At 36.7% G+C, this 27,126-nt stretch overlaps 2 protein-coding genes across 2 annotated transcripts; both read right to left on the bottom strand.

Annotated features, from left to right (window-relative positions):
* Nucleotides 1–1,898: 1,898 nt before the first annotated feature.
* On the bottom strand, nt 1,899–15,276 carry LOC106159037 (sodium- and chloride-dependent glycine transporter 1). Its single transcript, XM_087005859.1, has 14 exons — nt 15,144–15,276; nt 7,551–7,722; nt 7,247–7,378; nt 6,964–7,119; nt 6,581–6,698; nt 6,196–6,328; nt 5,781–5,915; nt 5,552–5,655; nt 5,080–5,204; nt 4,564–4,817; nt 4,136–4,235; nt 3,338–3,438; nt 2,986–3,147; nt 1,899–2,532 (listed from the first exon to the last, which is right to left on the bottom strand). The coding sequence occupies exons 2-14, from the start codon at nt 7,702–7,704 to the stop codon at nt 2,380–2,382; spliced, it is 1,827 nt and encodes a 608-aa protein (XP_086861985.1). The 5' UTR covers nt 7,705–7,722; nt 15,144–15,276; the 3' UTR covers nt 1,899–2,379.
* A 1,891-nt stretch (nt 15,277–17,167) lies between these two features.
* Nucleotides 17,168–24,373, bottom strand: LOC106180554 (sodium- and chloride-dependent glycine transporter 1-like). Its single transcript, XM_087003241.1, has 13 exons — nt 24,209–24,373; nt 23,894–24,025; nt 23,628–23,783; nt 23,156–23,264; nt 22,646–22,778; nt 21,361–21,495; nt 20,964–21,067; nt 20,496–20,620; nt 19,985–20,238; nt 19,451–19,550; nt 18,642–18,742; nt 18,315–18,476; nt 17,168–17,970 (listed from the first exon to the last, which is right to left on the bottom strand). The coding sequence occupies exons 1-13, from the start codon at nt 24,360–24,362 to the stop codon at nt 17,818–17,820; spliced, it is 1,818 nt and encodes a 605-aa protein (XP_086859367.1). The 5' UTR covers nt 24,363–24,373; the 3' UTR covers nt 17,168–17,817.
* Nucleotides 24,374–27,126: the final 2,753 nt, after the last annotated feature.

Here is a 27,126-nt window from a genome sequence, read left to right as displayed (position 1 = left end):
TGCCTGCAAGCAACCTACGGTGCCTAGCCTTTGTTTCACACATAGGAACCTCCTTCGAGCATCCGTTATATGAAAACTGAATAAATTTTGAAATAAGACGTTTTATTTTCATTTTGTTATGAAATTGTGATGATAAAGATATAAATAATGATAAGATGAAATGAGTTTTATTATTTCGTGTTTGAGAATTTTCAAATTCGATATGCTTACTCCGATCTGTAAATAATATCCTTGTTTTTTTTTGTGATTGGCGATTTTGGGATTTGAGTATTTAAGCTGTTTAAAAACACCGAAGAAAAATCCAAAATAGTTCCCAACACCATACGTTTATAGATCAAATTTGTATAACTTTAGATTCATATCTCCTCCATATCGCGTAGTATATGATCGCATTAGTAAAGTAACTTTACAAACAGTATAAAGGCTGATTGATATTTGACCAGTTAAGGCCGCTTTTATTAATGCCAAACGGTTATGAGAATTAACACAAAATTTTCATTAAGTAATTGGCCACGAGACAAAAAGTAAATCTGCAATTTATTGCCGAGTACTAAAATATGACTTGATCAAAACTATAATAATAATAATAAGTAAGGAAAGAATTTTGTGGGGTTGCAGAAAGTCGGAAATGGGTTCTGAATTTTGTTACCGTGAACTGTTTTATTGATACTTCAATTTTAAATTTGAAAAGAAAAATGAAAAAGTGGAAAGATTGACATGTAAATTTAAACCAGATTTTTTGAGAGTTGAAATTTGCCTAAATTTAGGTTTTGAAAGTTTTTTTTTCAGATTTTTTAAAACATTTTTTCAGTTCTTGTTCTCAACCAAATTGAGATAATTAGAAATAATATATAAGAAGTATATTTCTGCTACATTCGCGCATTTTAGGAAACAATTTTGAACTTCATACATTTATAAAGTGCAATAAACCTGTGTGATTTCATTGCAAAATAGGTAAATTTAAAACCCTTTAAAATTTCCCCTACCACTGATTGGAAAAGCCCCACCTTACACACCCCGTAAATGGAATAGCCCCGCCCAACCTGAGACCCCTCCAAGGGAATAGGCTTTCCCCATTGATTGGACTCGACCAACCTGTCACCCCTTAAATGTAATGGAGTCGTCTCACCTGTCTCCCCTCCAATGTAATGGACTCGCCTCACCTGGTACCCCTCGAATGTAATGGACTTGACCAACCTGTCACCCCTCCAATGTAATAGACTCTCACCAGGCACCCCTCGAATGGAATGGACTTGTCCCACCTGTCACCCCTCCAATGTAATAGACTTGCCCCACCTGACACTCCTTGCATGGAATGGACTCGCCCCACCTGACACCCCTCATATAAAATGGACTCGCCCCACCTGACACCCCTCCTATGGGATGAAATCAATCCGACCAACACCCCTCTTATGGACTGGACTCACCCCACCGTGTCTATTTGGTCATACATGTATGTGTGCATCATGGATTGGATTGAACCTACTGCAAGTGTTACCAAAATATTCTGCATGTTAAACGATACTTTGTTACCGGTCTTTTAAAATTGTTTGTTCTAGCTCATTTCATAGATATCTTTCTCTGTAGCATAGATATGAAGTCTTCCTTTTCTTTTCCATAGAAAGAACACTTGTCATTATCTTAATTATATCTTAGCGTTGGGAGTCAATGGTCGTAAGCTTATGTCTAAATTTCAATCCAGAGTTTTTCATGTCATTTGACTCGGTTTTTTCTTTTTGAAAGTTTTGCCTTCAAAATGGCATTTAAGTATTTTACATCCATTATAAAAATGTCTATGACAGACTGTATGTAACGTTGTGAGTTTTATATCATTGTGAACCACGAAATTACTCGATCTTTTTACTGGGGGGAGGGGAGGGGTCAAATTTTACAAATACTGAATTTTTTAAGTATTTATTTTCTTTTGATTAGAACATTTCTCTTGAGTGTTGGCAACATAATTAGAAAGATGCCTACTCTATAATTCTATTATCTGTAGTAAATAAACCACAAAAGCTGTAAAGAAATATAATATTTGCGATTATAATATTACTAATCTGAAACTGTGATAATTTTTGCCCACTGAAAGTATCGAGCAATTACTGTACAGGTATATTAATTTTCACTGGTAGGCGTTCGATGGTCTTTTAAACAACAAATATCATCAAGGTTTAGAAAGTCGCCATTCTTATCTACAAGACCTCCCACATGTGTGTCTTTTTTAATGAACAAAACAACAGTTCCAGGTGGGGCAAAATGCCCTGATTTTATAAAGAATAAAGGAATTTAATTTCTTTTTTTAATCCACAAACTCTGCAGTTCACATATGAAACAGTGAAACATACATCCATTCCACTGTTCTATTAATTTTTTGGACTGCTACTGGCATGGATATTGGTCAAAGGCAGGGTTGGACGTACCGTTGCCATAGAGATTTTTTGCCTTGGATTTTGTGTCGTATATTGTACCATCGCGATCGTCTGCTCTTGCAGGTCCCCAGTCAGCTTGCGGTGATCCAGCTCTTTTCAAGGCCTAAAATCATACATCATGTTACTTTGGCGTATTAATATATGGAAGTAATCTGATGAGGTCACACATTTGAATATTTGGTCTGGAATAAATCACAATAGTACTTACCAGTATACTACTTTACCTAGAGATTCTATTGAAAAGCACGTGGCTGAGAAAACGAAATACGGTCTACCAGACTTACAGTGCCCCTTGTTTAAATCTTATTTTATTTTCCTACGCAAAGTTGATATAAGGCGTAGAAACTCAAGTGCAAAACAAGAAAGAGATGGACACGAATGAAACTGATAAGATCTAAAAGCTGTATCTGCATGGGGCGATCGATATTCAATCCACTAAATGCGACAATGTCGTTTCCGACTTATAGATGCCAATAGCTTCACTGAAAATACAAAATATTTTAATATAAGTGTGAACAAGGCGTAGTTGCTTTCGTTATCAACAATCGCCACCAACCTGGAAGCCGCCATCGTAGCAGTATCTTCCCAGGAACCAGGCAGGGATGAGGGCGACGGGGGTCAAGGCAATAAGCCAACCTATGGCCTGAGCCCATACAGGGAATGTATAGCCATGGTACATGTATGGCTTCAACTGGATAAATTTGAATACAATGACAGCCTGCAAAAGAATGCACTTGTACATGTAATTATACATGTAGGTAAGACAAACCTTCGGCTAGGAAAGAAAAGGCCAATTTCAATTACGGTTTTTCATCTTTGCAATATTGGAAATTAAAAAAAAACAAAAAAAAAACAGCATTTGCATCTCACATTCAACGGTTAAGGTTTTATTACCAGTGTTCACTTACCAACATAAGAAGTGGAGATAAACAACACCAAGTGATCCGAAAGTAGATACCAGGCTTCTTGCCAAGCATTATTTTCACATCTTCAGAAAACCTGGACCATCCTGGAGTGAAAAAAAATACATACATGTAGGTAACGATGAAAAAAAATTAATTTATTATAGCGTACATATTCGATTCATGATTTTAACACCAATTCCTCCCAATATGAGTCGGTAGACGTGTTACTTCAGTACTAATCATATAATTTCTATATCAGATTAAACAAATAACTGACGCACGCACTGTCATTACGTAGTAAGGTATCTTGACGTTATCATAACGTCGTGCTTCGCTTTCCAGAAATCAGCATTAACTGTTAACCAGATCACACTGGCCCCAATGATTACTCTAGCACAGAGCTAGACTGGGTCCCCATGCCTAGATCGATCCATCTGGATCGGTCTAACTCCCTGGGGAGTCTCACTAAATTGCTACCAGCTAACCTGCTTAAATGTCTGTCACGCCTACCGAATCAGCTACGGGGTAAAGATAATTAAAGGAGTAAGGGAGTTAGACCGATCCAGATGGATCGATCTCGGCACGGGAACCCAGTCCTTTAGTCTCAGAAGACAGCCCGGGAAATCAAGCTATATTGGTGCAACTGACCAAACACTTCTGCCATTAATTTTTCTGTATTTAGGTGCTTTATACAAGATGAAATAAAATACTCATATAGTAAAAGATATTGAATACCTTTAACCTTGAACACTATCAAACAGCAGGTTACCGAGAAACAAGAAAAAAATACCCCTTACTTACCATAGACCCATTGTAGAACTACGCATTCAAATAAACTAACAAACAGCAACGGGAAACCTCCAACACTGTGATCCATTAGATCTAATAGATAGTGGCCACCCTGAAACCATACGAAAAGTAAAGGCAATATGTGCTACACTTTCCTTGTTAGTTTCGAAATATTTTTAAACTATATATGATTTCAATAAAATTTGTTTAGGATTTAATATGTTAGTGGCATACATGTAACTGTCATTTAATACACGGCCGGGGGTGGCATAACTGTCACTTAATACACGGCCGGGGATAGCACATCTGGGATTTTTGTGGCGAGAAGTGACATATGATTTCTTTCTATAACAAATAACGTAAACAGATCAATATAATCGTTTTGATATTTCAAATACCTATACGACCTGAAAAGATCCTACAAAAAAAAAAAAACTAACCCTTGTACACATCGGCAGGCCGAGCAGAAAACACACTCCGCACACGACGCCCCGCATGATGGTTTCCCTCCATTTACTAACACGTAGAATATGTGGATATTCGTCCATTATACTGCTCAAAACGGTCTCTGCCATGGAAAACTGTGCGCTGAATCCCAGTAACAGCATCATGGAGAAGAACAGAATGGCCCACAGTGTCGGTAACGGCATCTGGGATATGGCCTCTGGATACACGATGAAGGCAAGACCAGGGCCTGAAACAAAACACTGTGTTATCTTACGTTTACTCCAAGTGAGAATGCCACAAGTCACTGAATGGGAAAATTTACATTTTTTTCTTTTCTGAAAAGGGTACTTTGACCAACGCCAACGACATGGTAACATTCATCATTATGTGTATTTTATTGTATCATTTATGCGCGCGTGCGTCATCTCGTGCCTGCATTTTACTCTTGTTTCAAGTACAGACCATCTTGATGTTATGAAAACCTGAACTTGACATACAAACACACGTACCCTGACTAGCAACATCAGCCACATCTTTTCCAGATATATGCGCCATGTAGCCAAGCACGGAGAAGATAACAAATCCAGCATAAACGCTAGTCCCGCAGTTCATAAGGGAACAAATTAGTGCGTCCCTAGGAATAATCGTGCCATGTGTTTGTATTATATTATACATTGTTAGATCTTACAGATAAATTTAAAGTAAGCCAACATTTATTCACTTCATCAAACTTTTAGAGCTTTAGTGCTTGCCGTACGTCTTCCACTCCGCGCCCGTTGAGTTCGTGCTTTATTACTAACAAATTATTGTCTTAACAAAAATGCATATTAAACTTACTATGTCTAAGTTTGATGTTTATCGATATGCTCATTCAATTTTTCCTTATTTAAGCTTTAAAAGAAGTTTAAAACCAAAAAACAGGCATAATTCAATTGTAAACAGATATTGAATAGTAAGAATTTGTTTAACAGCTCAGTTTACCTGAAGCAGTTGTTGTGGAACTTGTTGTAGCTTGACATCGCTATCAGGCCTCCCAAAGATACGCTGAGCGAATAGAAATTCTGAACGACTGCGTCACTCCAAACCTGACGATTAAAAACAGTAGAAACTAAAGCAATCATAACCTTCACACAAAGGTCATTAAAGCGACCAAGGATAACATCACCATTGAATAGAATTCTAAGAATAAAAGAAATGAAAACATGATTACCTCAGAGTCTAGAAGTCGAGTAAAATCAGGCGTCAGATAATACTTAATGCCTTCTGCGGATCCTTCCAGTAAAACACCACGTACAAGGAGAATGGCCAAGATGACATGAGGGAAAAGGGCAGTAAAATAAACAGCCTGTAAAGGATAAATATATTAAGTGTATCTTTGTTTTTGGTTACTTAAAAAACGTGAACGATCTGACATCTGACATTAACATCAAAAGCAGTAATAAGTTGGATGCCTGGAAACAGACGAGGTACATGGTGTACATGTACAGCTTGTTTTTGTATTGTTTTACTTATAAGTGCTTGGTAACAAATACATTTAGAACCCGCTTCTGCACCACTTAACACAAACTAAATGGATCGACAGAAAGTTGGAAGGACATGCGTTAATTTGCTGCCATGTTGCTCACCTTCCCCAGGGACTTTATACCCTTAATCAAGACCAAGAACACAATCAACCAGGCCAGCAGAAGACACAGGGAAAGGTCCCATTTGAGACCCCCTGAATTCTCTATCCCATCAGTCATCTCCAGGACTTTACGGCTACAATTGTTAAACTACATGTACACCATAGCGTCGATTAAAGCAGTCAAACAATCTACAGTTAATTAATAACTATTCATATTTTAAAATTAATAACTATTCATATACTGTTAAAACAATCTTAATTTTAAGTTGACTTTGTTTCGTGCATATATACAATGTCTTGCATTTAAAACTTTTCTTGCGCCAAATGCAGCAAGAGGCAGACTTTCCGAAAGGCACTCATCAATCTTCATGGAATGATTATCTTACTAGAAATACTCCTCGCTTGGTGAAGTGGCCATGACCTCGGTAGTATCGGTAGTATTCAGAAGGGTTTTTCTATTCATTAAGTTGGTGTTGTTTGTCCGTGTACTTGTGCCTTCACCAGCTTTGAAGCAAATAGTAAACAAATGTGCATTTATACCGTTCTTATAAATTAACTGAAAACAAAACGAATGTGTTTTAAACTGAAAGGATTATACAAATATATTCGATCACGTTAGAACTAAAACAGTGAGATTCATTATGAAGTGAAAAAGTTTCAACCATGATGTTCTGTTTAATGGATGCAAAAATGGTCAAAATATTGTCTTCGCTATTTTTATCTATTATTATTATTATTATCTTAAACGAAACAGTATATATTTGCTGACCTATTAAACAGGCGTCAGTATTCCACGTATTCCCACAAGCAGACCACGGCAAATTAGCCGTCATTGAGGCGAAGAGATAGTGAAGGATGTAGGCAATTATTACGTTGTAGTAAAGTGCGATGAACAAAGAAATCATCATCATCCCATAGCCAATACCTACATTTAAAGCATAAGAGACGAAAATTTAAGTATCGGATGTAATCTTCTAATTACCCGTTTTAAGTATGCAAAAAGCTTACATTTAAGTTATACATCAATACATCAATGAGGAAATGAATCTTACCTTTGAACAAGGGGCTAATTTTCCAAATAGTGATAGGCCCAAGACTGGCAAACTGGCCAAAACATAGTTCCATGAAGAATAATGGAAGGCCAACCAAGAGCAAACTGACGCAGTATGGTATCAAAAACGCGCCTGAAAAGCAAACAACCTGTTATCAGACAATCAGCATATGCAGATCGCTATTTAAACCATAGACTTGTTAACGGAATTCTAACAAATGAGAGTAGCTTCGTCTAATGCATTTGGAGCGTGATTTTTATACGACTGCTGTACAAATTGCGATTTTGGCCCCGATGGAACTTACCTCCACCGTTCCTGTAACACAGATACGGAAAGCGCCATACTGATCCCAGACCAACAGCATAGCCGACACATGTTATAATGAATTCCAACTGGCCTCCCCAGGTACGACGCTTGTTGTCTTTCAAGGAGTCTGTCTTTGAGTCCAAACAACCCATTTCTACGCAGGCTTCGGCCTTCAAGGATAACAAGTGAAGACTATCAATTAAAATCGATACAAAATATGTTTGTCCACAAGTGTACGTGAGATTGTTCCTTTATTTAAAATATACAAATAAGAAAAAGAATTGGGATTTATTTGGTTTAGGGCCTAAGAATTAACCGACAATATTGAATGGATAAAAATGTGAAAGTAACATTTGACCAGAATAAATATGCTATCTTTTAATTTAAATGAATATTCTTTATTTAAGTAAAAAAGAAGAAGAAGAAGAAAAAAAGAAATGAAAAAAAGATAACGAAAGATAATGTCAGATCTTTTAAACGAAATAGGACTTCAAGCATCGGGTTATCTGATCACAAACGCCGACTTAACGACTCAACCAGCGATTCTATACACGGTGCAAACTTAAAATGAGTGGTTGCGAGCACCGCAATGAAAAATGCGAACCGCCAATTCGCTTAACTGCCCGTTCGGTATGGCCCGTAAGTGCCGGAGTTTGTCGAGATCGCATAACTACCGCATTGAAAGTTGATTAAGAAAAAGAATCCAAAAAAGAATCTGTATATAAACAACGAGAGACCCTTATGAAAACTGGCCAAGTTGTTCATGTTCTTTTATGTGATACTTGCCACAACCATAATTACGTTCGGATTAAGTCCGGATTGTGTGCGGATTAAGTCTAACATATATATCTGATAATCAGTTTACGGTTATGTTCTGATATCAATAAAACATACCCGGCATATAAGTAAACATAAAGTTACGAAATATATTAATATTTGTTCATTTTCAACATGTAAATTTACTGACATTTGACGCTACTTTAGGTTTATGTCAACTGCATTTTCTTTTTTGAGTAAGGTCGGATTCAGAAGAGATGATCCTCGGATCTACTGGTCCTCGGGTCGAATATGGCGGACTCTACATGAAAGCAAGACCGCCTAATCCTTCAATGGTCTCCCCGCCTCCACACGGATCGATTTTGGCTTCGAGGTTTAATTGCTAGACCCCTGCAGTGAAGGTGCGTGTGGAAAAAAATGGGGGTCACTGATCAGATAAGTGAACTAGGCCCAGTTGAAGTGCATTAGACCCTGCGTGACGCACTAATGCCCATTCATATCAATGGAATAGTGGGTGCTTTTTAAAATCTTTGATATCATAACAAAATTACCTCATGACATTATGTTTATTTCAAATAAAATTAAGAACAAGTAATGAAATATAATGCATGCTCATTTCTCTGCAATTCTTTGATGTTTGGGGCGTAAATGCTGGCTCAAATGGGGCAAAACTCGTGTGCTATTTTTAGCTAGCGGAAAAAAAAAGCTTTGGTCGAAATAAAAAAATCGTCGTTTGATATTGTGTGTTTGCGTGAGATACCAAAGTAAATCATTTGTCTCTTGTATGATATCTAATGATTAATTGGCAGAGTTTTTGAAATATGGCTCGTAACACACTTCGAAGGCCCCTACTCGCAATAATCACGACTACAGCATTGATATGGTGAATCTGCAGGTTCTGTACCGCAAATAGGCCTACATGTCCATGTACGTTCAACATGTACGTTCAACATTTTCCACATGGAACACACTCGTTAAACTTTTAATATTACACGGGATAAATACAAAGACAAAATGGTGTTTGTTTCACACGGAAAGAGGTTTTATTTAACAAAATCGACAAAATCAGCTATTACTACGTTGGCAAGGATTGACGATGCACAGGATTTGCGCACAGCGTCACATTACGTAACGACTGATCTTCCTTAAACCTTTAATATTACATGGTTTAAATACAAAAGGTAGAACTGTTTGTTTTTCACATAGAATGAAAATTTATTTTACAAAATTGTCAGAATCATATATCACGTAAGGATGGTAAGGATGTGCGATGCGCAGAAATTGCGCAGAGCGTCTAATTACGTAACGACCAATCTACACGTACCTTAAACCTATAATTTCTTTCAAAACTTTTAGCTTGATTATAAATTATTATCAAAATGATGACACAAACATTTTGAAATGCTTTTGTAGAGAATAATTTCAAAAGTCACACGAAGCCAAAGGATTAAACAAAAAGATAAATCTAAACCACATCACTTTAATTTATTCGTTACATTCAATGTATATTTTACTATAAGAAAGAAAGTGAGTAACGTACCATTTCTTCCTGCATTTTCTTCACTTTATCTGGTGTCCGTTTTCGTGTGATGAGAGAAAGTACGGCTATCCTAGGTATTTATACTCGTCAAAAACTTCTCACTTGGTTGGTTGTCTAAGGCTTATTTTTTAGTTTTTTCGAAAAGTCATCGTGGTTACAAAATCAAAAGTCTTATCTTAGATTTGATGTCCAACGTACGATGTCGACCGCTTGGTTAAAAACGTCGTCACGTGTTTGGGACTGATGTCGAGTGTTTGTGTTTTGGGGCCTAGTGCCCGGTAGATCGTCACGCTTATAAATACATGTACATGTATCACTTTAACGCAGTGCAATTCATATTTCACATACCCTTCCTTTCCTATGATTTGTTTTCCACGCAGAACGCAATGATCATAAATTAAAATACTTATTAAAATCTCAAAATCTCTGCAATTTTTTTTTTATATTTTGGTCATATAATCGGGAAACTTCGGTCGATTTGGGTGCGAGCTTTTACGAATCAGTTTTACGGTGTTTAAGCATTCACTTCTGCGTGAACACGTTAATAACAATACATTTTTTCATCGCGTTTTTTAAACTCAAAATAGCGAAGCGGGGAGAGTGTGGCCGATAAAAGTCGAATGGTAAGAAGATTGGTTCTAGCACTTTAGTTAAAAGAGCCTTATTGGGGTTCGGTACGTTGGAATTTTTCCCTGTCTGTTTATTATGCAGAAATTAACATTTTCATGTATAGATGTGATAATGCTGCCGCTTCAATAATGCATCCAGGAGAAATTGTTAATTCGAGCTGATGACATAACAGTGGCATTTTAGGGGTTAAAACTGTAACATTACTTTCGAACAAATTTCGCTCACCTTAACAGATGACAGCACTGTTTTGTCGCCGATTTAATCACAAAAAATTGAGAACTACGATGTGGTGCCAGGGATTTCTTGAAAGGTTTACTTATGATTTTATCAATAGAGAGGGGACTGAATGCCTTTGTTTAATGGAAAATCATAATTAGTATCCCAAAACTCCTAAACAAAATGAAGAAAAATCAAACGTAGACACTTGATTGCAGTTATCACCCTAGTCGTTGATCAGGCAAAGTTTCCTGATCGGAAACCAATCACTATCTGGCAGCAAAATTGACGATTAAGGTCCCATGATTAACTCTTGGCCACGTATGTCCAGAAGCGCGTTTGAGGTGAATAGAGCAACTAAAAGTGAGTTTGTGCTGTAAAGATGTTTATTTTCATTGCGCTTATATCAAAGATGACTTTTTCAAATGATGGGAATATTGCGTGAGCATACATGTAGTTCGTCTCTACCATACTCGTACTTGCCCAAGCTCGCTCATCCCTTTCTTTCCTGCTATCCATCTCTAAACCCCCCTGTCTCTGTCGCAAACAGACACTTGTGTAATTTAGGATATAGGTGTTTTATCTAGGACATGTTACGAATACAATAAAAAAACTGCTAGTTGATATCTGGTTTAAGAACATGTATACTAATGATCAAAGTAGAAAAAAGGCTAATGCCGTGATCGTTATAAATAAAAAAGTCGTTAAGCACTAGTTCGTTTTTGTGATTTATCATTATTATTTATTGGTTGCAGGAGATGCAGCCATTGTCTTTCTTTTTCGCCAACATTTTCCTCCCTTGTATGGGGAACGCATGTGTGATAACTTAATGTTGTTTTTGATCATGTCTCATTTTGATACTTAGCATCATATTGCTTTTTTGTATTTTCACGAATAACAATTTTCAGTCGTATTTACTTTAGAGCAAAAACAGAGAGAACCTCGTTGTGTTTGTGAACAATTGGCTACATAAATTGTATTATAATTGGGTTGCAATCAAAAACTTGCTAATAGATTACCTTTAAAAGGCATTCCATGTTGCAACGTTTATATTGCATATGCTTTTAAACGTTTACCAGGTCGGTGTCTACGAGAGGCCGACTGCTCTCCGACCTGGGTCGTAATACCATATATGCAAAACGGTGTTGATATGATGAAAACAAGTTAGAGCTAAACGATATGCACGTGTTAAACACGCGTTCTACAAACTATTAAATCGGTCGACCTTCTCCTACCCTACCCTCTGCCAGGACCACAGATTGATTTTTCACTAGATATTCCCAGAAATGTCTGTAGTTGAAGATAATTCTCAGAATTTCGTCAGAGAAAATTTCAAATAATATAATAGTTGCGGGAATTTTCCATCGTGACGTTCTTTGTCGCGCTGCCGGTCGATGCAGCAAGTTATTAAAAGACAAGCTGACTAAAAATGAACACAGTTTGGCACTTTCAAGCTTCGTGGCACCCCGTATTTCTACAAGTATTCTCTGCTCAAAATACCAAAAGACCAAAAGAAAAAATGCGGAAAATGCGCTTCAACATTGCACACATGACTCTACTCCCGTGTACTTCCAGCTAAAATGATCAGGCAGCTTCACGTCTTACACTATTCGACGTCATACGACGCGCACTTCCGGCACAATCATGTCTCCTCCAGTAACCTTTATGGGGCCATGAGGATGAAATGCCAAAGAAAAAATCACGTCGGGTCTTTGTTTGAGCACCGTCCCAAACACTGTTGCATGTTGCCTAGGGGAAAGGAACCGAGACAGTGCTTGGACATTGTTTGTTACAATTGCTTCCTCACTTAAAATTTAAATGACAACAACCCTCCTAGCTGACCCGACTTGAGAAATTCACAGTATCTAGACCAAATTTTGGTTCAGATTTCGAAAGGTTTGAGAGATAAAACAATTTTTTTAATTAAAAAAAGGAATTTTATGGGCTTTACAAAGAAATCTTAACTTTACAGAAAGAAATATATCCTAGTAACTTAGGGAAGTAGGCTAACGGCTTGATTGTCACTTCTACCTGAGGTGTGCAAGCAGCTGATCGAGCTTTCGCGCTGAAAGCGGCGTGATGGACATTGAATTATCGGAATGCAAAAATTAACTTGTTTAACTATTGATATGAATAAAATAGCGGACGAAATCCTTTACTAGATACATGTATATAACCAATATTGCATGTCAAACATTGAAAGACTAATAGAAATTTAATAAATTACTTACTGGCCATGGGTATGGGATGGGGATGAGCCATGTTTTTAGTATCACATGATTAAACCTTGTATGTATCTGTAATGTATGGATGAATGAAATATGATTTTTGTATACTGCAACGATGTTCCATGGATAAGTGCTGTGCATATACAACAGGGATGGCGTCAAAAATATCGGTATATTGGCTTAGATATATGAACATCTATATTGAAAAAAGTCGCTCTAAAATTTAGTATTCTTCACATGTTTCCCTGGGGTTTTAATGTTTGCCACTACATATTAGGACCCAGTAGAATTTGACTAAAAGCTGAACCTTGGTTTGTTTGGCTTTTATGTAGATTGTGCAGAACTGAAAAACGTCGATAATGTTTAATTTAGATAGAAATACATATCCCTTACCCAATTAATTTACAACATAACGTACATGTACTATAGTACGTTAACAGCAGGAGCAAATGAAGTCAAACATAGGCCTACTCATTATCGCCACTTCAATGATCAAGGACACGTTTTATTTGTACCCACGGGTATTCTTACATGCCGGAGTGGTCAAGAATTTAATAAAAAAAATCAGGCAAATTTCTTACATTCAATTTCTTCTCATGCTACATTCTGACGATCTCATTCTCACAGTAAAATTAACCAAACGTAAAGGTCCCACGGTTAACTCTTGGCCAAATATGTGGACGTGCAGAAACGCATGTAGATGTAATACAGTTACAGAAAAGTTATTTAATGTTATAGATGTAGGTAGACCTTACCCAATAAATTTGCAATATAAAGTAAATTAACACACAATCAGAAATACGATTTCATTTTAGAAATGTATTAGCACATGATTAAGACATTCACGCGCTAATATCGTTGTATACATCCTTTTCAATGGTAATTCCTTTACTTAAAACATGCCACAGAACTGAAAGACGTTGGCAATGACTTTTTGGATAGATACAGATAGACCTTACCCAATAAATTTACACTATAAAGTTAGTTAACATCTCAAGCAGTTGAAGTTAAACATACTAATGTAGCTCTGTCGCACATTATCGCCACTTTGATGATTAAGGAAGCATTTCTTTGTGTACCCACGGGCCTTCTTGGATGGTGGGGTATTCAAGAGTTTAATTCAAAAATCTTTTTTCATTTTGTTTATCTTCCGTAACTTTTCAGGGGCGGATTTAGGCCGTCTTCTGGGTCTTCCGGAAGACGGGCAGATTTTCAAGTTTACATTGACGGGTATCTATTTTTTTCTGTCGGAAGAAGGTCAAAAATGGAGGATGGATCAACAAAGATAATTTGGCAGACTCTCAGAAAATATCTCTGGATCCGACCCTGACATGTAACCTTTTGGCATCAAGAGGATAGCGACTTTGCTTGCGTTATATACATAGACAAATTTAAAATCTCTCACACTCTTAAAAATCACATTTATATTTCGACACCGTCTCGTAGTAAAAAATGTCACCATTTAAAACGTAGAATTATTACTCCTGTGGACTTGTAATAAACATCCGTCTGACTTTGATTATATTACAAAACTGCCTCGTTGTCAGAAATATCACAAAAACGTGAATTTCTTTCTACTTTGCACTTGTGAAAAATTAATTTGATTATATTCTGGTCCGACACTCCTGGTTTACCAGAAATGTCACTTAAAAGAAGTGGATTTGCCTTGGGACCTTCTTTCCGCAGCAGTCCCAGCTAGGTGTGGCTCAACTGAGACGCGCATGGTCAGTGTCGACGGTTGATTAAATACTGTTCAAGCGAGTTGAACTTCCATAACAAGTATTTAGCAAAACTGACAAAATTGCTCAGACATTACATAAGAATTTGGCGGGAGGTGACCAGTGCACGTAGACGAGTTAATTCCATATAACATCTCTAGAGCGTGATATAGGGTCACTTTATTCGGTTTTAGGGGTGTTTTAGGGTGAAATGGCCATATTTTTTCTCGGTATGTATGTCAAATAATACACTGTCACCCTCTCGCGATATATGCCATGAACCCCTCTCGCTGAAGCTCGAGGTGTTATGGCATATATCGCACGGGTGACAGTGTATTATCTCACACGTAATTGGAGCTCCGTCAAAAAATACTGTCGAAACCAAAATCAGGAAAAGTTCTAGAATCATAATTGCTGTCAGTAAAACTGTGGAGTCTATGAACTAGTATATAACCAAGTATAACAATGACATGATCACTTACTTGCGATAATCTTGAATTTTTTTCTGTTACTTGAAAGCCCTTGTGAATGCGTCTAGCAGCCGCTGTCTGCTTTGAGACTGAGGTCGAATCGAAATGCGCAAGCTCAAATTGAAGATACCCTCTGGTGCTATTGCAAAAGCTACGGGAAGATTACGATCAAACACACATTTACTGAAATCATAAACCACAATTAGAAAAAAAAAAAAAAAAAAAAAAAAAACGTCATAACCATCAATTGACGTTTGGCTGCTCCAAACTTTCATTTTTGTAGCGACATATTAAAAAAAAAATTGACAGTTATCTTCAAGATATGAAACACGCTTGCATACACTGTGTCCCGTTTTTTTACTACCCATAGTACATTTGTATCAAGAGAGACAATGCTTGTCTTACTATACCGTTGAGAAATCCGTGTCTTCGTACACAACGTCTAAGCTCACGAGTACATCAAGCTAAAAGTGACCGACCAGCCTAGCTCCCTTCACGTATTCTCATCACAACTTCAGGCTCAATTTAAAGGTACATATTGAACCGAGCGATGGTGGGGCATGGATTCCCAGTGACCCCCCAGAAATCACTTCTATTAGTATCTTATACGATTCAAATAAAGTCGACTTGCTAAGGAATAAACCGAATTAATCACTCGATCAGCCATAAATGAGCTGTAAACTGCACCTTTAAATTTTTTGGCCTTAAACTAAAGCTACTTATATCCTTAAAAATCGACTTTAACTCTTGCTTAAAAAGTGTCATGAATGTCCTCACTAATGTTTGGCGGCCCATTTAGGCCTATATATACAGCAGAGAGAGCAAGCAGAAAAATCCGTTCAAATATCATTTTTCGGGTAATATGAAACGATGACTTCTGGTATTTTTCAAAATATTTGCAACTACGTGGTGACATTTGGTCGACTTTTGTAGCAAAAAAAAAAAAAGAAAAAAAAAAGATTTCGTATGCATATTTAAAAGAAATTAGGGTAAAATCCAGTTCTCGAATTTTGGAGAACCAGCATCCAATCTGTACAGATAGAGATATGTTGAAATTGATAACCACCCTACATGTATAAAAACAATCGATCTTTAGAAAAAAGATGTGGTATAAGCACTCCACCACACACACAAAAGCTATCAAACTATATATATGCTGTCTTGTAGATGAGTTTCCAAACTCCAGATAGCAGCCAATACCCATTCGCTTCTCTGGCAGGGAGGGGGGGGGGTTATTTAATTTAATGTCTTTTCTATTCTTTAACAAGCCTTTAATAAAGAATATCCCTTTAAGTATAAAATCATGCAGTCAAATGACTTGAGCACATTTTAATTATTCGATATTCGGGATTGAAGACACACCTGACGAACTCGAAATTTCCCCATACCATATCATACCCAAAGGTACGCTATTCACTGGAGTCCAGGGAGTTAGGGCGTATGAAAGTGACACAGACAGTCAGTATTAGAATAAATATGAAGTTGACGGGGGGGGGGGGGGAGATTTCTCGCAAGACCTACCACTGTCACCCAGACATACACGGGAGAGTGCGTTTGATCTGCTCGATATCAAATGTATCCCTGGGATCTGCCAGTGTTAAATTATTGGCCCATAATTACTGCTGGTAGTCGGCCACTGATTAAATCACTGATGTGACCGATATCTCACCTGTCAAAATCTTTCGATGTTTTTATATCTTCAAGTATGTACGATTTAATGGATGCTACAGAAAGATGCTAGAAAAATATCTGGCAAAATCTTTCGATTTTTATAGCAGGCGATCTTTGTTAGTTACGCTATTCATGAATTTAGAATATCGTTTTATCACAATATTATCCCGAAAAATTACATTACATTTCTTTGACATATGAAAACTAGTAGTTTCAACAAGATCGTCTACTATACCCCCAAAACCCAGGGTTGGCGACCTGTCAGATGTATTTTCCCAACTTGAAGTTGTTTAATAATAATAATAATAATAATAATAATAATAATTATAATAATAATGATGATGATGATTTATTAACGTCTCACGTTTCATATACAAAAACCACCCTTCCCTGTTCAGGTTTTAGTCTCTTAAAGAATTACATTGTATGACTCTTGAGGGACTAAAACCTGAATATAGAGAGTTAAAATACATTAAAGTTTTTTAATACGTCAATGTGTAAATGAACCGGATAAAAGCATAAAGATTTAATCTAAAACATTTTTAATTTCTCTGCTCTATTTTGTAGATACTTCTTCACATAATAAAGTGTACTTGTTTTATATGAGAAAAGTGAACATTTCTGCGCCATTTAATGTGTTAAAATATTTTAAAACCACAGCAGAGTTCAAAATATCTTCTCTTATGTATAAATCAAGTTAATAATAAGTAAAAAAATGTTTCTCGTTTTAAACTTAATTCAAGACACAATATGTGCATATACGCTCCTTCAGTGGTGTATCGGAATAACGCCTGGTTTCAACTCTGTGTTTACTCAACAGAGCAAAGGAAACGGTCGTGAGCGTCGCTGTGCTATGCTCACAGAATTGTCATACAAGTAAATTCTGTTGCGAGTTCCCGCTTGTAAATGAGTATGTTCACTGTTTAATAATAATAATAATAATAATAAACACTTCTTCATGTTCACATCTACAGTGAAGAATACAGTGTATGTTCATTCCAGTTTTTCTTTACATCTACTCGTATGAGTATTGATCAAAGGCGGGGTTGGATGTACCGTTGACATGGAAAGTTTTTGCCTTGGAATCCGTGTCGTAGATTGTCCCGGCGCGGTCTTCTGCACGTGCAGGTCCCCAGTCAGCTTGCGGTGATCCAGCTCTCTTTAAGGTCTAAAAATCATATATGTATAACTATGGCGTAACAATCTATTACTGTATGGAAGTAATTTGATCAAGATATGCGTTTCAATATTTGGCCGGGCATAAGTCAAAACTTTACTTCCAAATATACTACAAGTAATTCACCTAAAATAGACAGTGCACATTATAAACAACTGATTACGCCTGTAAGGAGCTTGCACGTGACTGAAAAAATGAAAGACGGAATATGGGTTCCGACGCTCTTCCGTTCCCCTTGTTTAAACAAACTTAATTCTCCTATTTAAAGTTAATATTAGTAGTAGAACTTAAGTTGCAAACAAGGAATTGTTATTTTACTGTCAATCGCTACCAACCTGGAAGCCGCCATCGTAGCAGTATCTTCCCAGGAACCAGGCAGGGATGAGGACGACGGGGGTCAAGGCAATTACCCATCCTATGGCCTGAGCCCATACAGGGAATGTATAGCCTTGATACATGTATGGCTTCAGCTGAATGAATTTGAATACTATGACAGCCTGCAATAGAATGCACTTGTAATTATAGGTAAGACAAACTTCCGACGTGGAAAGAAAGATTAAAATTCAATTCTGGCTCACATCTTTTCAATATTCGAAATATGAAAAAAGTCTGACTATACATAAATTCTAACGGCCAAGCTTTCACTTTCATTGTTCACTTACCAACATAAGAAGTGGCGATAAACAGCACCAAGTGATCCGAAAGTAGATACCAGGCTTCTTGCCAAGCATTATTTTCACGTCCTCAGAAAACCTGGACCATCCTAGAGTGAAACAAAAAACATTTAAGTCGCGATGAAACGAAATTAAATATATGCCATAAGCTTCCACATTCGCTTATGGGTTTAATGGCAATTCCTCCTAATATGTACAGGCATCCCTAGATGTGTTTCTTTAATGCAAATCTGATAATATATGATATGATCTATATTAGATTAAACAATTAGCTGAGGCACGCACTGTCGTTGCGTAGTAAAGGTTATGTCTCATCTAGCGTAAAAAAGTGAGTATAAGGATTTGATTTTACTCAAAACTTTGAGCTTATGAAATCACCCTATACGTTTTGCGTATGCGGGTAAAAGTTGGTGTACGTTCACTTTCGTAGAGGGAATTTTTTGAGAATGTTCGAAACTTTTTGCGTATTCGAACGTCAGAGTTGGACGCTACCCATACGTCATCCATACGCTACAGATACGATAGACATAAGGTAGAATGGCGTTTATGTTACGTTCAGGTACGTTTTCTCATACGGTGACTGATAAAAGCTTGCCTTTGCGAAGCGCATAAGTAACGTAATGGTCGCGAACGAGTAACGTATTGAACGATTCTGTAACGATGGATAAGCGTATTTAGCGTATGCCTAACGTTTAATCAGCGTTCGGAAAATGTATTTCTTACGCTTCGTAATCTGATTTAAACAAGTATATGAGTAGATAATCGAGTAAGAAAAGATCAAATTACCCCTCACTTACCATACACCCACTGCAGTATTGCGCATTCAAATAAACTAACAAACAGCAACGGGAACCCTCCAACACTGTGATCCATTAGATCTAACAGATAGTGGCCACCCTGAAACCACGTGTGATTAAAAGTAAGTGTGGCGTTAAATTTTTTTATTTGAGCTAAGATAGCTATTAAACGAAACAGGATATAACACATTGACAATGAGGCTCTTCATGGGATAAGGTGGAATTCCATCGCAAAGGGCCAGGTAAAACAAATGGTCAAGGATACGCGTCTGTGAACACAGGTTTAAAAGAGATACAGTTGATATTGCTATGAAAAATGCATACGGATAATGCGGTATTGCGCCAACTATTCGCCCACTTTATCCATTAACAATGTGAAGTAACGCGAAGAATATTTACGTTTAAATGACAATTATTGTTGGTAGGCCTACCACACATTATATTCAGATTACAAAAACAGATAAAAATAATCATTTTGAAATTTTAGAACATCTATATGATTTGAAAGGATCCTACAAAAAAGAAAAAACTAACCCTTGCACACATCGGCAGGCCGAGCAGAAAACACACTCCGCACACGACGCCCCTCATGATGGTTTCCCTCCATTTACTAACACGTAGAATATGTGGATATTCGTCCATTATACTACTCAAAACGGTCTCAGCCATAGAAAACTGTGCGCTGAATCCCAGTAACAGCATCATGGAGAAGAACAGAATGGCCCACAGTGTCGGTAACGGCATCTGGGATATGGCCTCTGGATACACGATGAAGGCAAGACCAGGGCCTGAAATAACCAAAGCTCTGTGTTATGTGAGCACATTGCATGGCGCAGAATGGCAAAATTTACGTTTTTTTCTAATCTAAAAAGGGTTTGACCTTACTTTGACATTAACGCCAACAACATGGTGACATTTATCACTTTTATAAGAATTTTATTTTATCAATTTTTGCGCGCGCGTGTGCATGCATCTTTTTGTGTCGTATTTGAGTAAAAACTATGCAACCTGCTGAAATGAAAACCGGAACATGGCATATATTTACCTTGACTAGCAACATCAGCCACATCTTTCCCAGATATATGCGCCATGTAGCCAAGTACAGAGAAGATGACCAATCCAGCATAAACGCTAGTCCCGAAGTTCATAAGGGAACAAATTAGCGCGTCCCTAGGAATAATTATGGCATGTATTTGTATTGTTTTAATCATTGCTAGATCTTACAGATAAAGTTAAAGAACCCAATATATATACTGCTTTTGCGCTTGCGATACGTCTACCACTTCATGAACAGTTATTGCTTCATTACTAACAAAATGCTGTCTTAACAAATTTGTGATTAAGCAAAACGTAACTTGTCCAAGTTAAATGTGGATCATTTACCTTTTTCATAACACAAACATACAGTATAATTATTCTAAACTAAACTAACTTTCGCCCCTATGTCTTCATAAAACATATGTTAAAAAAACACCCACAAGTAAATGGAGTTCAGTAAAACAGCTCAGTTTACCTGAAGCAGTTGTTGTGGAATTTGTTGTAGCTTGACATCGCTATCAGGCCTCCCAAAGATACGCTGAGCGAATAAAAATTCTGAACGACTGCGTCACTCCACACCTGACATTTGAAAACGGTAGAAACTAAGGCAATCATTTAATCGAATTGCAGAAAAGTCATTAAAGCTACCAAAGCTTTACATCCGGCCCGTGATGAATCATTCTTGAAATTGTGTAGAGGATTCTTCAGATGTTTTAAATTATAAAATTAAATACAATAATTTTTCAACCAGATTGTGTAGTATTAAAATTCTCGCAATATTAAGTAATATTCTTAACCAAGACATGTACATACATATTTAAGTTTGACTTTCCAAATTTTTTTAATAATAAAAGATGTGAACACAGAATTACCTCAGAGTCTAGAAGTCGATTAAAATCAGGCGTCAGATAATATTTAATGCCTTCAGCAGATCCTTCCAGTAAGACACCACGTACAAGGAGAATGGCCAAGATGACATGAGGGAAAAGGGCAGTAAAATAAACAGCCTGTAAAATATAAATATATTAAGTGTATCTTTGTTTTTGGTAACTTAAAAAACGGGAACGGTCTGACTTTAAAATGTACCTGCGTTCATTTGTTTTGAAGGAATAACACAAAAATATATTAAGTGTATTTTTGTTTCGGTAACTTAAAAAACGTGAAGCCATCTCACTTAAACGCATTTTAATCTGTCTTGGAAGAATAATACTGAAAATACACTGACAAAAATAAAAACACCCCATGTGAATTATTTATGTACAATACGATATGTGAAAAATAAATTCTAGGACCCGCTGCTGCACCACGGGAACCAAACTGAGACAGGTAGAAAATTTACTATTAAACTTTAAAATGTGATTATAATGAAGCATTAAATAAAAAAAAACTTTCAACCATAAAGAAAATATAATTACTTTCAAGATTAAACACCCATTACATAATAATAATTATTATTATTAGTCAGAATAGATATCTGAATCGTATTTTTTTTTGCACAAAATGAGTATGTGAGAGATTTATGTGAGACAGAAATAGAGTCCAGCTGATACGGATAAAAGATAGAGTTACCTTAACCTGACCAAACTTAGGAGGGATAAATACATGTAAATAAGATTGGTCAAAAAGGTTGCCCCACCTCCAATTCCATGTGCTTTTATTTACAAATCATTATCTCACGGGTGTCATTTGTTATAAACAGTACTTTTTATTCCAGATACCATATCTAACATCGTTAGTGGTGCAGAATGTACAACATAACGATGAAGATATCCATAAATTATACCATTTATTCAAAATAACATGTACCCCTGCAAATCTGATGTTACACTGTGCTTTCTTCATAGGTAAAGGAATGATTATTAAACGACTGCCATGCAATGTCACCAAATTTACAAACAATCAGCAAAATTAGGGTGTGTTCGCAAAAGGTCACGCGTCTAATAGCGTGTGTATCTACTGCGTAGCTTATGTTTGCTACTATGTAAATATAAGCACATGGAATTGGAGATGAGACATGTACAACCTGTTTGACCAATGTTGTATACATGCACTTTTTAAAATGCACAGCTGTTGGTTACTACCGTAGTACAAATACCCAAGGTTATCACATGTCTACTACATAATATTAGCTAATGTGCACGAGGTCATTTTGCTCACCTTCCCCAAGGACTTAATTCCCTTAATCAAGACCAGGAACACAATCAACCAGGCCAGCAGAAGACACAGGGAAAGGTCCCATTTAAGACCCCCTGAATTCTCTATCCCATCAGTCATCTCCAGGACTTTACGGCTACAAATATAAAACCAGTAAAGCACTTAGAATCTGTACATAATTAAATAATTTATAAAAAATTAAAAACTAATTTAACCCACTGACCAACATACTTCGAAATTGAAAGATTTTGAAGTTGCAAACAAACGGTTACAAAAACATTACCTCCTCATTTGTCGGAGGTAATAACGCGTAGACGATAGCGTCGATTTATGCAGTCAAACGATCTGCAGTTAATTAATAACTTAATAACATTAATAAACTAATTTTCAAGTTGACTGTGTTTCGCAATATGTGAATGAATGTTTTAGTTGAAAAACTTCTCTTGTGCCAGAACCAGCAAGAGGCAGAGTTTTGAAAAGCACTCATCAATCTTCATGGTTTAATTATCTTACTAGAAATACTCCTCGCTTGGTGAAGCGGAGATGACCTCGGTTTTATTCAGAACCGTTGTTCTACTGGTAAGGTTGGTGGTGTTTGTTAGCCTACTAGTACCTTCGCCAACTTTGAAACAAATAATAAACAAATGTGCATTTATACTGCTCTTTTTAATTAACTGAAATAGAAATCATTTTAAAACTGAAACAGTGGGACTCATTATAAAGTGAAAAAGTGCTAACTCTGATGTTCTTTTTAATGGAAGCAAAAATATTGTCTTCATTTTTTAAATCTTTTATTATTATTATTATTATTATTATTATTATTATTATTATCCCCAGAAGACACAGAACGTTTTATAACCTCACCATAATGTTACCGCTACCATAACGTGTTTTGATTATATAAACGCTATGGTAACGTTATAATAACGTTCTATGTTCGCTGGGTTATATCATATCAGACAAGAGGCAGTATATATTTGCTTACCTACTAAACATGCATCAGTATTCCACGTATTCCCACAAGCAGACCACGGCAAATTAGCCGTCATTGAGGCGAAGAGGTAGTGAAGGATGTAGGCAATTATTACGTTGTAGTATAGTGCGATGAACAAAGAAATCATCATCATCCCATAGCCAATACCTAAGGCACAAGAGATGAAAATTAAAGTATCGGATATAATCTTCTAATTTAAAGTAAACAAAACGTTTACTTTACAGAAATACAGAAATAAATGAGGAAATGAATCTTACCTTTGAACAAGGGGCTAATTTTCCAAATAGTGATAGGCCCAAGACTGGCAAACTGGCCAAAACATAGTTCCATAAAGAATAACGGAAGGCCAACCAAGGCCAAACTGACGCAGTATGGTATCAAAAACGCGCCTGAAAGCAAATGATTTGTTATTAAGCAACAGTATATTTCATAAGCAAGTCACTTCAATCATAGACTGGTTAACAAAAGTCGAGCAAAAGACAGTTACTTCGTCGAATACATTTGGAGCCTGGTTTTTATACAAATATTGCGCAAATTGTGGTAGTTGAGATTTTTGCCCCGATGGCACTTACCTCCACCGTTCCTGTAACACAGATACGGAAAGCGCCATACTGATCCCAGGCCAACAGCATAGCCGACACATGTAATGATGAATTCCAACTTGCCTTCCCAGGTTCGTCGCTTGCTGTCTTCCAAGGAATCTATCTTTGAGTCCAAGCGACCCATTTCTACGCAGGGCTCAGCCTTAACGGAAATAATAATAATAATAATAATAATAATAATAATAATAACGATAATGATAATAATGATGATAATAATAATAATATACATTACAAGGCTAAAATCCAAGTTTGATCGGTAGACTTTACAATGCAATGTGAATAAATGATTAAATAGGGTGGTAAAAGAAAAGAAAAATTATTAAAACAGAAAAAATTGATAAAAACAAATTTAGTAGAAATTGAAAATGTTACTTCATCACTCCCTTCAAAAAGTCGTTTACAAAAAACTTGAGTTCTCTTTTAAAACCACATTCCCATAGGTTTTAGATCGATCTATCCCTGTGGGGAGTCTCATTAGATTACTGTTAGCTTAGCCGGTTTAAGCGTCTGTCCCGCCTACTAAAAGCTGTAAGGGGGTAATTAACTATGGTGCGCGCTAAGCTGACTGCAATTTAGCGTGAATCCCCAGGGAGTTAGGTCGATCTAAATCTAAATCTCTGGATCGATCTAAATCTCTGGGAATGCACCCTAAAAGTAGCAGGACAGTCTATCCTACATGTGCGTAGAAAAAATGTAAGTAAATTTCATTCCCTAGGTGCAGCGACTTTAAAAGATTTGTCACCAGACAATTTGAGACAATTATATAGCTTTACACGTTTTTAAGAGTTAATGCAAGATCGCATAAATATGGTGAGCCAACGTTTTAAAAGGACGTGAGCATATACTAAAAGTTTAAAATAAGAATCCGTGCTCCTACAGGTAGCCAGTTAGTGAGGTTGTTTGAGAATAGGGGTAATGTGGCTGTCGCCAGGTGTGCAGGTAAGAACTCGACCAGAGATATTTTGTACGCTGCAGACTTTTTTTGGACATCCATAAAGAAGAGAATTGCAGTAATCTAGTCGAGCCGTAGAGGAGTCACTTAGGTGGTTTCTCAACAAAGCTACGTTTCTGATGTGAAACATGCATGATTTAGACATTTGTGATATTTATTTATCCACAGACGGAGAGGTGCCCACGTATGCACAAGATTTCTCGCATGAGAAGAAGTATTGACCACACTGTCACCTATCTTGATATCAATGCGAAGGGTTGCTGCAGTGTGTTTGTTTATGAGGCTGTGTGATGACCACTTATTCAGTTTTACTGCCATTTATCATTTGTTTGTCCTTACCCACCTAGGAAATACAGCTTTTCGTTTTGGTAAAGGAAATTTCAGGATTCTTGATGTTACAGGGATTATAGAGCTGAGTATCGTCAGCGAATGTGTGAAAGTTAATTCCGTGGAAGCTTGTGATTTCACGAGGGGGTTGTTTGTAGATACAAAACTGGACAGGACTCAGCACACTTCCTTGGGGGACACCATGAACTAGTTCTGACAGGTCGGAAAATAGAGAAGTTCAAACGGGTTTGCTTTTGATACCGATGTTTTCCTTTGGGAAAGTGAGAAACAACTGATGGTTTAAAAGCCGCTGACAGGTCAAGAAGGACTACTTACATGGCTGAGGGTTTTTGTCTACCAGTGCACCCATGAGCAAATAATTCTAAATAGGGTTCCCTTTGGAAAAATGAAAGGAAAAGAAGTGAAGACATTAAAGAAAAATGATATACGTTTTGTTCACAATCTCTGCAAATAAGCAATATGCAAATTAGAAACAGAGGGGGATTTATTCGTACAGAGCGTAAGAACAAAATGGAGAATATTAAATGGATAAAAACGTAAAAGTGGGCAAGTAAAAAAAAAATAATAAAAGGCAACCCCAATCCATGACACCACAGTAATCGTCAGTGCTTTGAGTACGATGGAAATGATGACAGGCCTTTAAAACGAAATTGTTGTTCAAACCTCGGATATCTGATCACAAACGCCAAATTAACCACTCAACCCGCAAATTCACACATGGCACAAACGTAAAATTAGTTCATCTTCTGAAATACCCGAACGGTATGTTACGTATATGCCGGAGATTGTCGAGAGCGCACAACCCCCGAATTGCGAATAGTTCGGGATTGAGAAAATGTAGTCAACAAATCACCCTCACAATAGCTGCCACTTTCATGTAGTGTCTCATACATGTACGATATTCAAACACAATTAATTACAGTGTAAATACGCAATATATCAATACGGTATTTGTACCCTGCTTTTTTGAAAAATGGTGATTTCATACGCTCTAAGTTATGCGTATAATCGATTTCAAACCATACGTGCCTCTTAATACGCTAGATGTGACAGCACCATTACGTTCGGATATCAATAAAACATGTTAGTAAACATCAGGTAACAATATAAATTTATATTTGTTTACTGTCAGCATGAAAATTTAATGACGATTGACGTTTCTTTTGTTTTATATCAACGGCATTATATTCTTTTTTATGAGTTAATGGTTGGAAGTTTAACGCCCTCAATGAAGAAACATGAAGTGTTATTGTCTGAAGTTTTCCAAAGTTAAGCCTTTAATTCCTCAAAAAATTGTTGCTTTTAAATGCGCAAGGCGTTGAAACATTGTAATAATTGTTATCAAAATGATGACACATATATTTTGAAATGCTTTTGTAAAGAATATTTTCAAAATATACAGACAGCCAAAGAATAAAACTAATCTAAATCACATCTCTTTAATGCTCTTTTAGGATAAATGTATATTTTACCATAAAAAAGGAAATGACTCACTATTTCTTCCGGCATTTCCTGCACTTTTCTGGTCACCAGTCTGGTGTGATGAGAGAAAATAAAGCTTTCCTTATTCATCCTGAGTATTTATACT

This window comes from Lingula anatina, chromosome 2 (assembly GCF_051362555.1).
Source record: "Lingula anatina isolate TDL-2025a chromosome 2, LinAna3.0, whole genome shotgun sequence".
Classification (NCBI taxonomy): Eukaryota; Metazoa; Brachiopoda; class Lingulata; order Lingulida; family Lingulidae; genus Lingula; species Lingula anatina.
The sequence above is the reverse complement of the archived record's forward strand: the minus strand, read 5'-3'. Positions and strand labels throughout refer to the sequence as shown.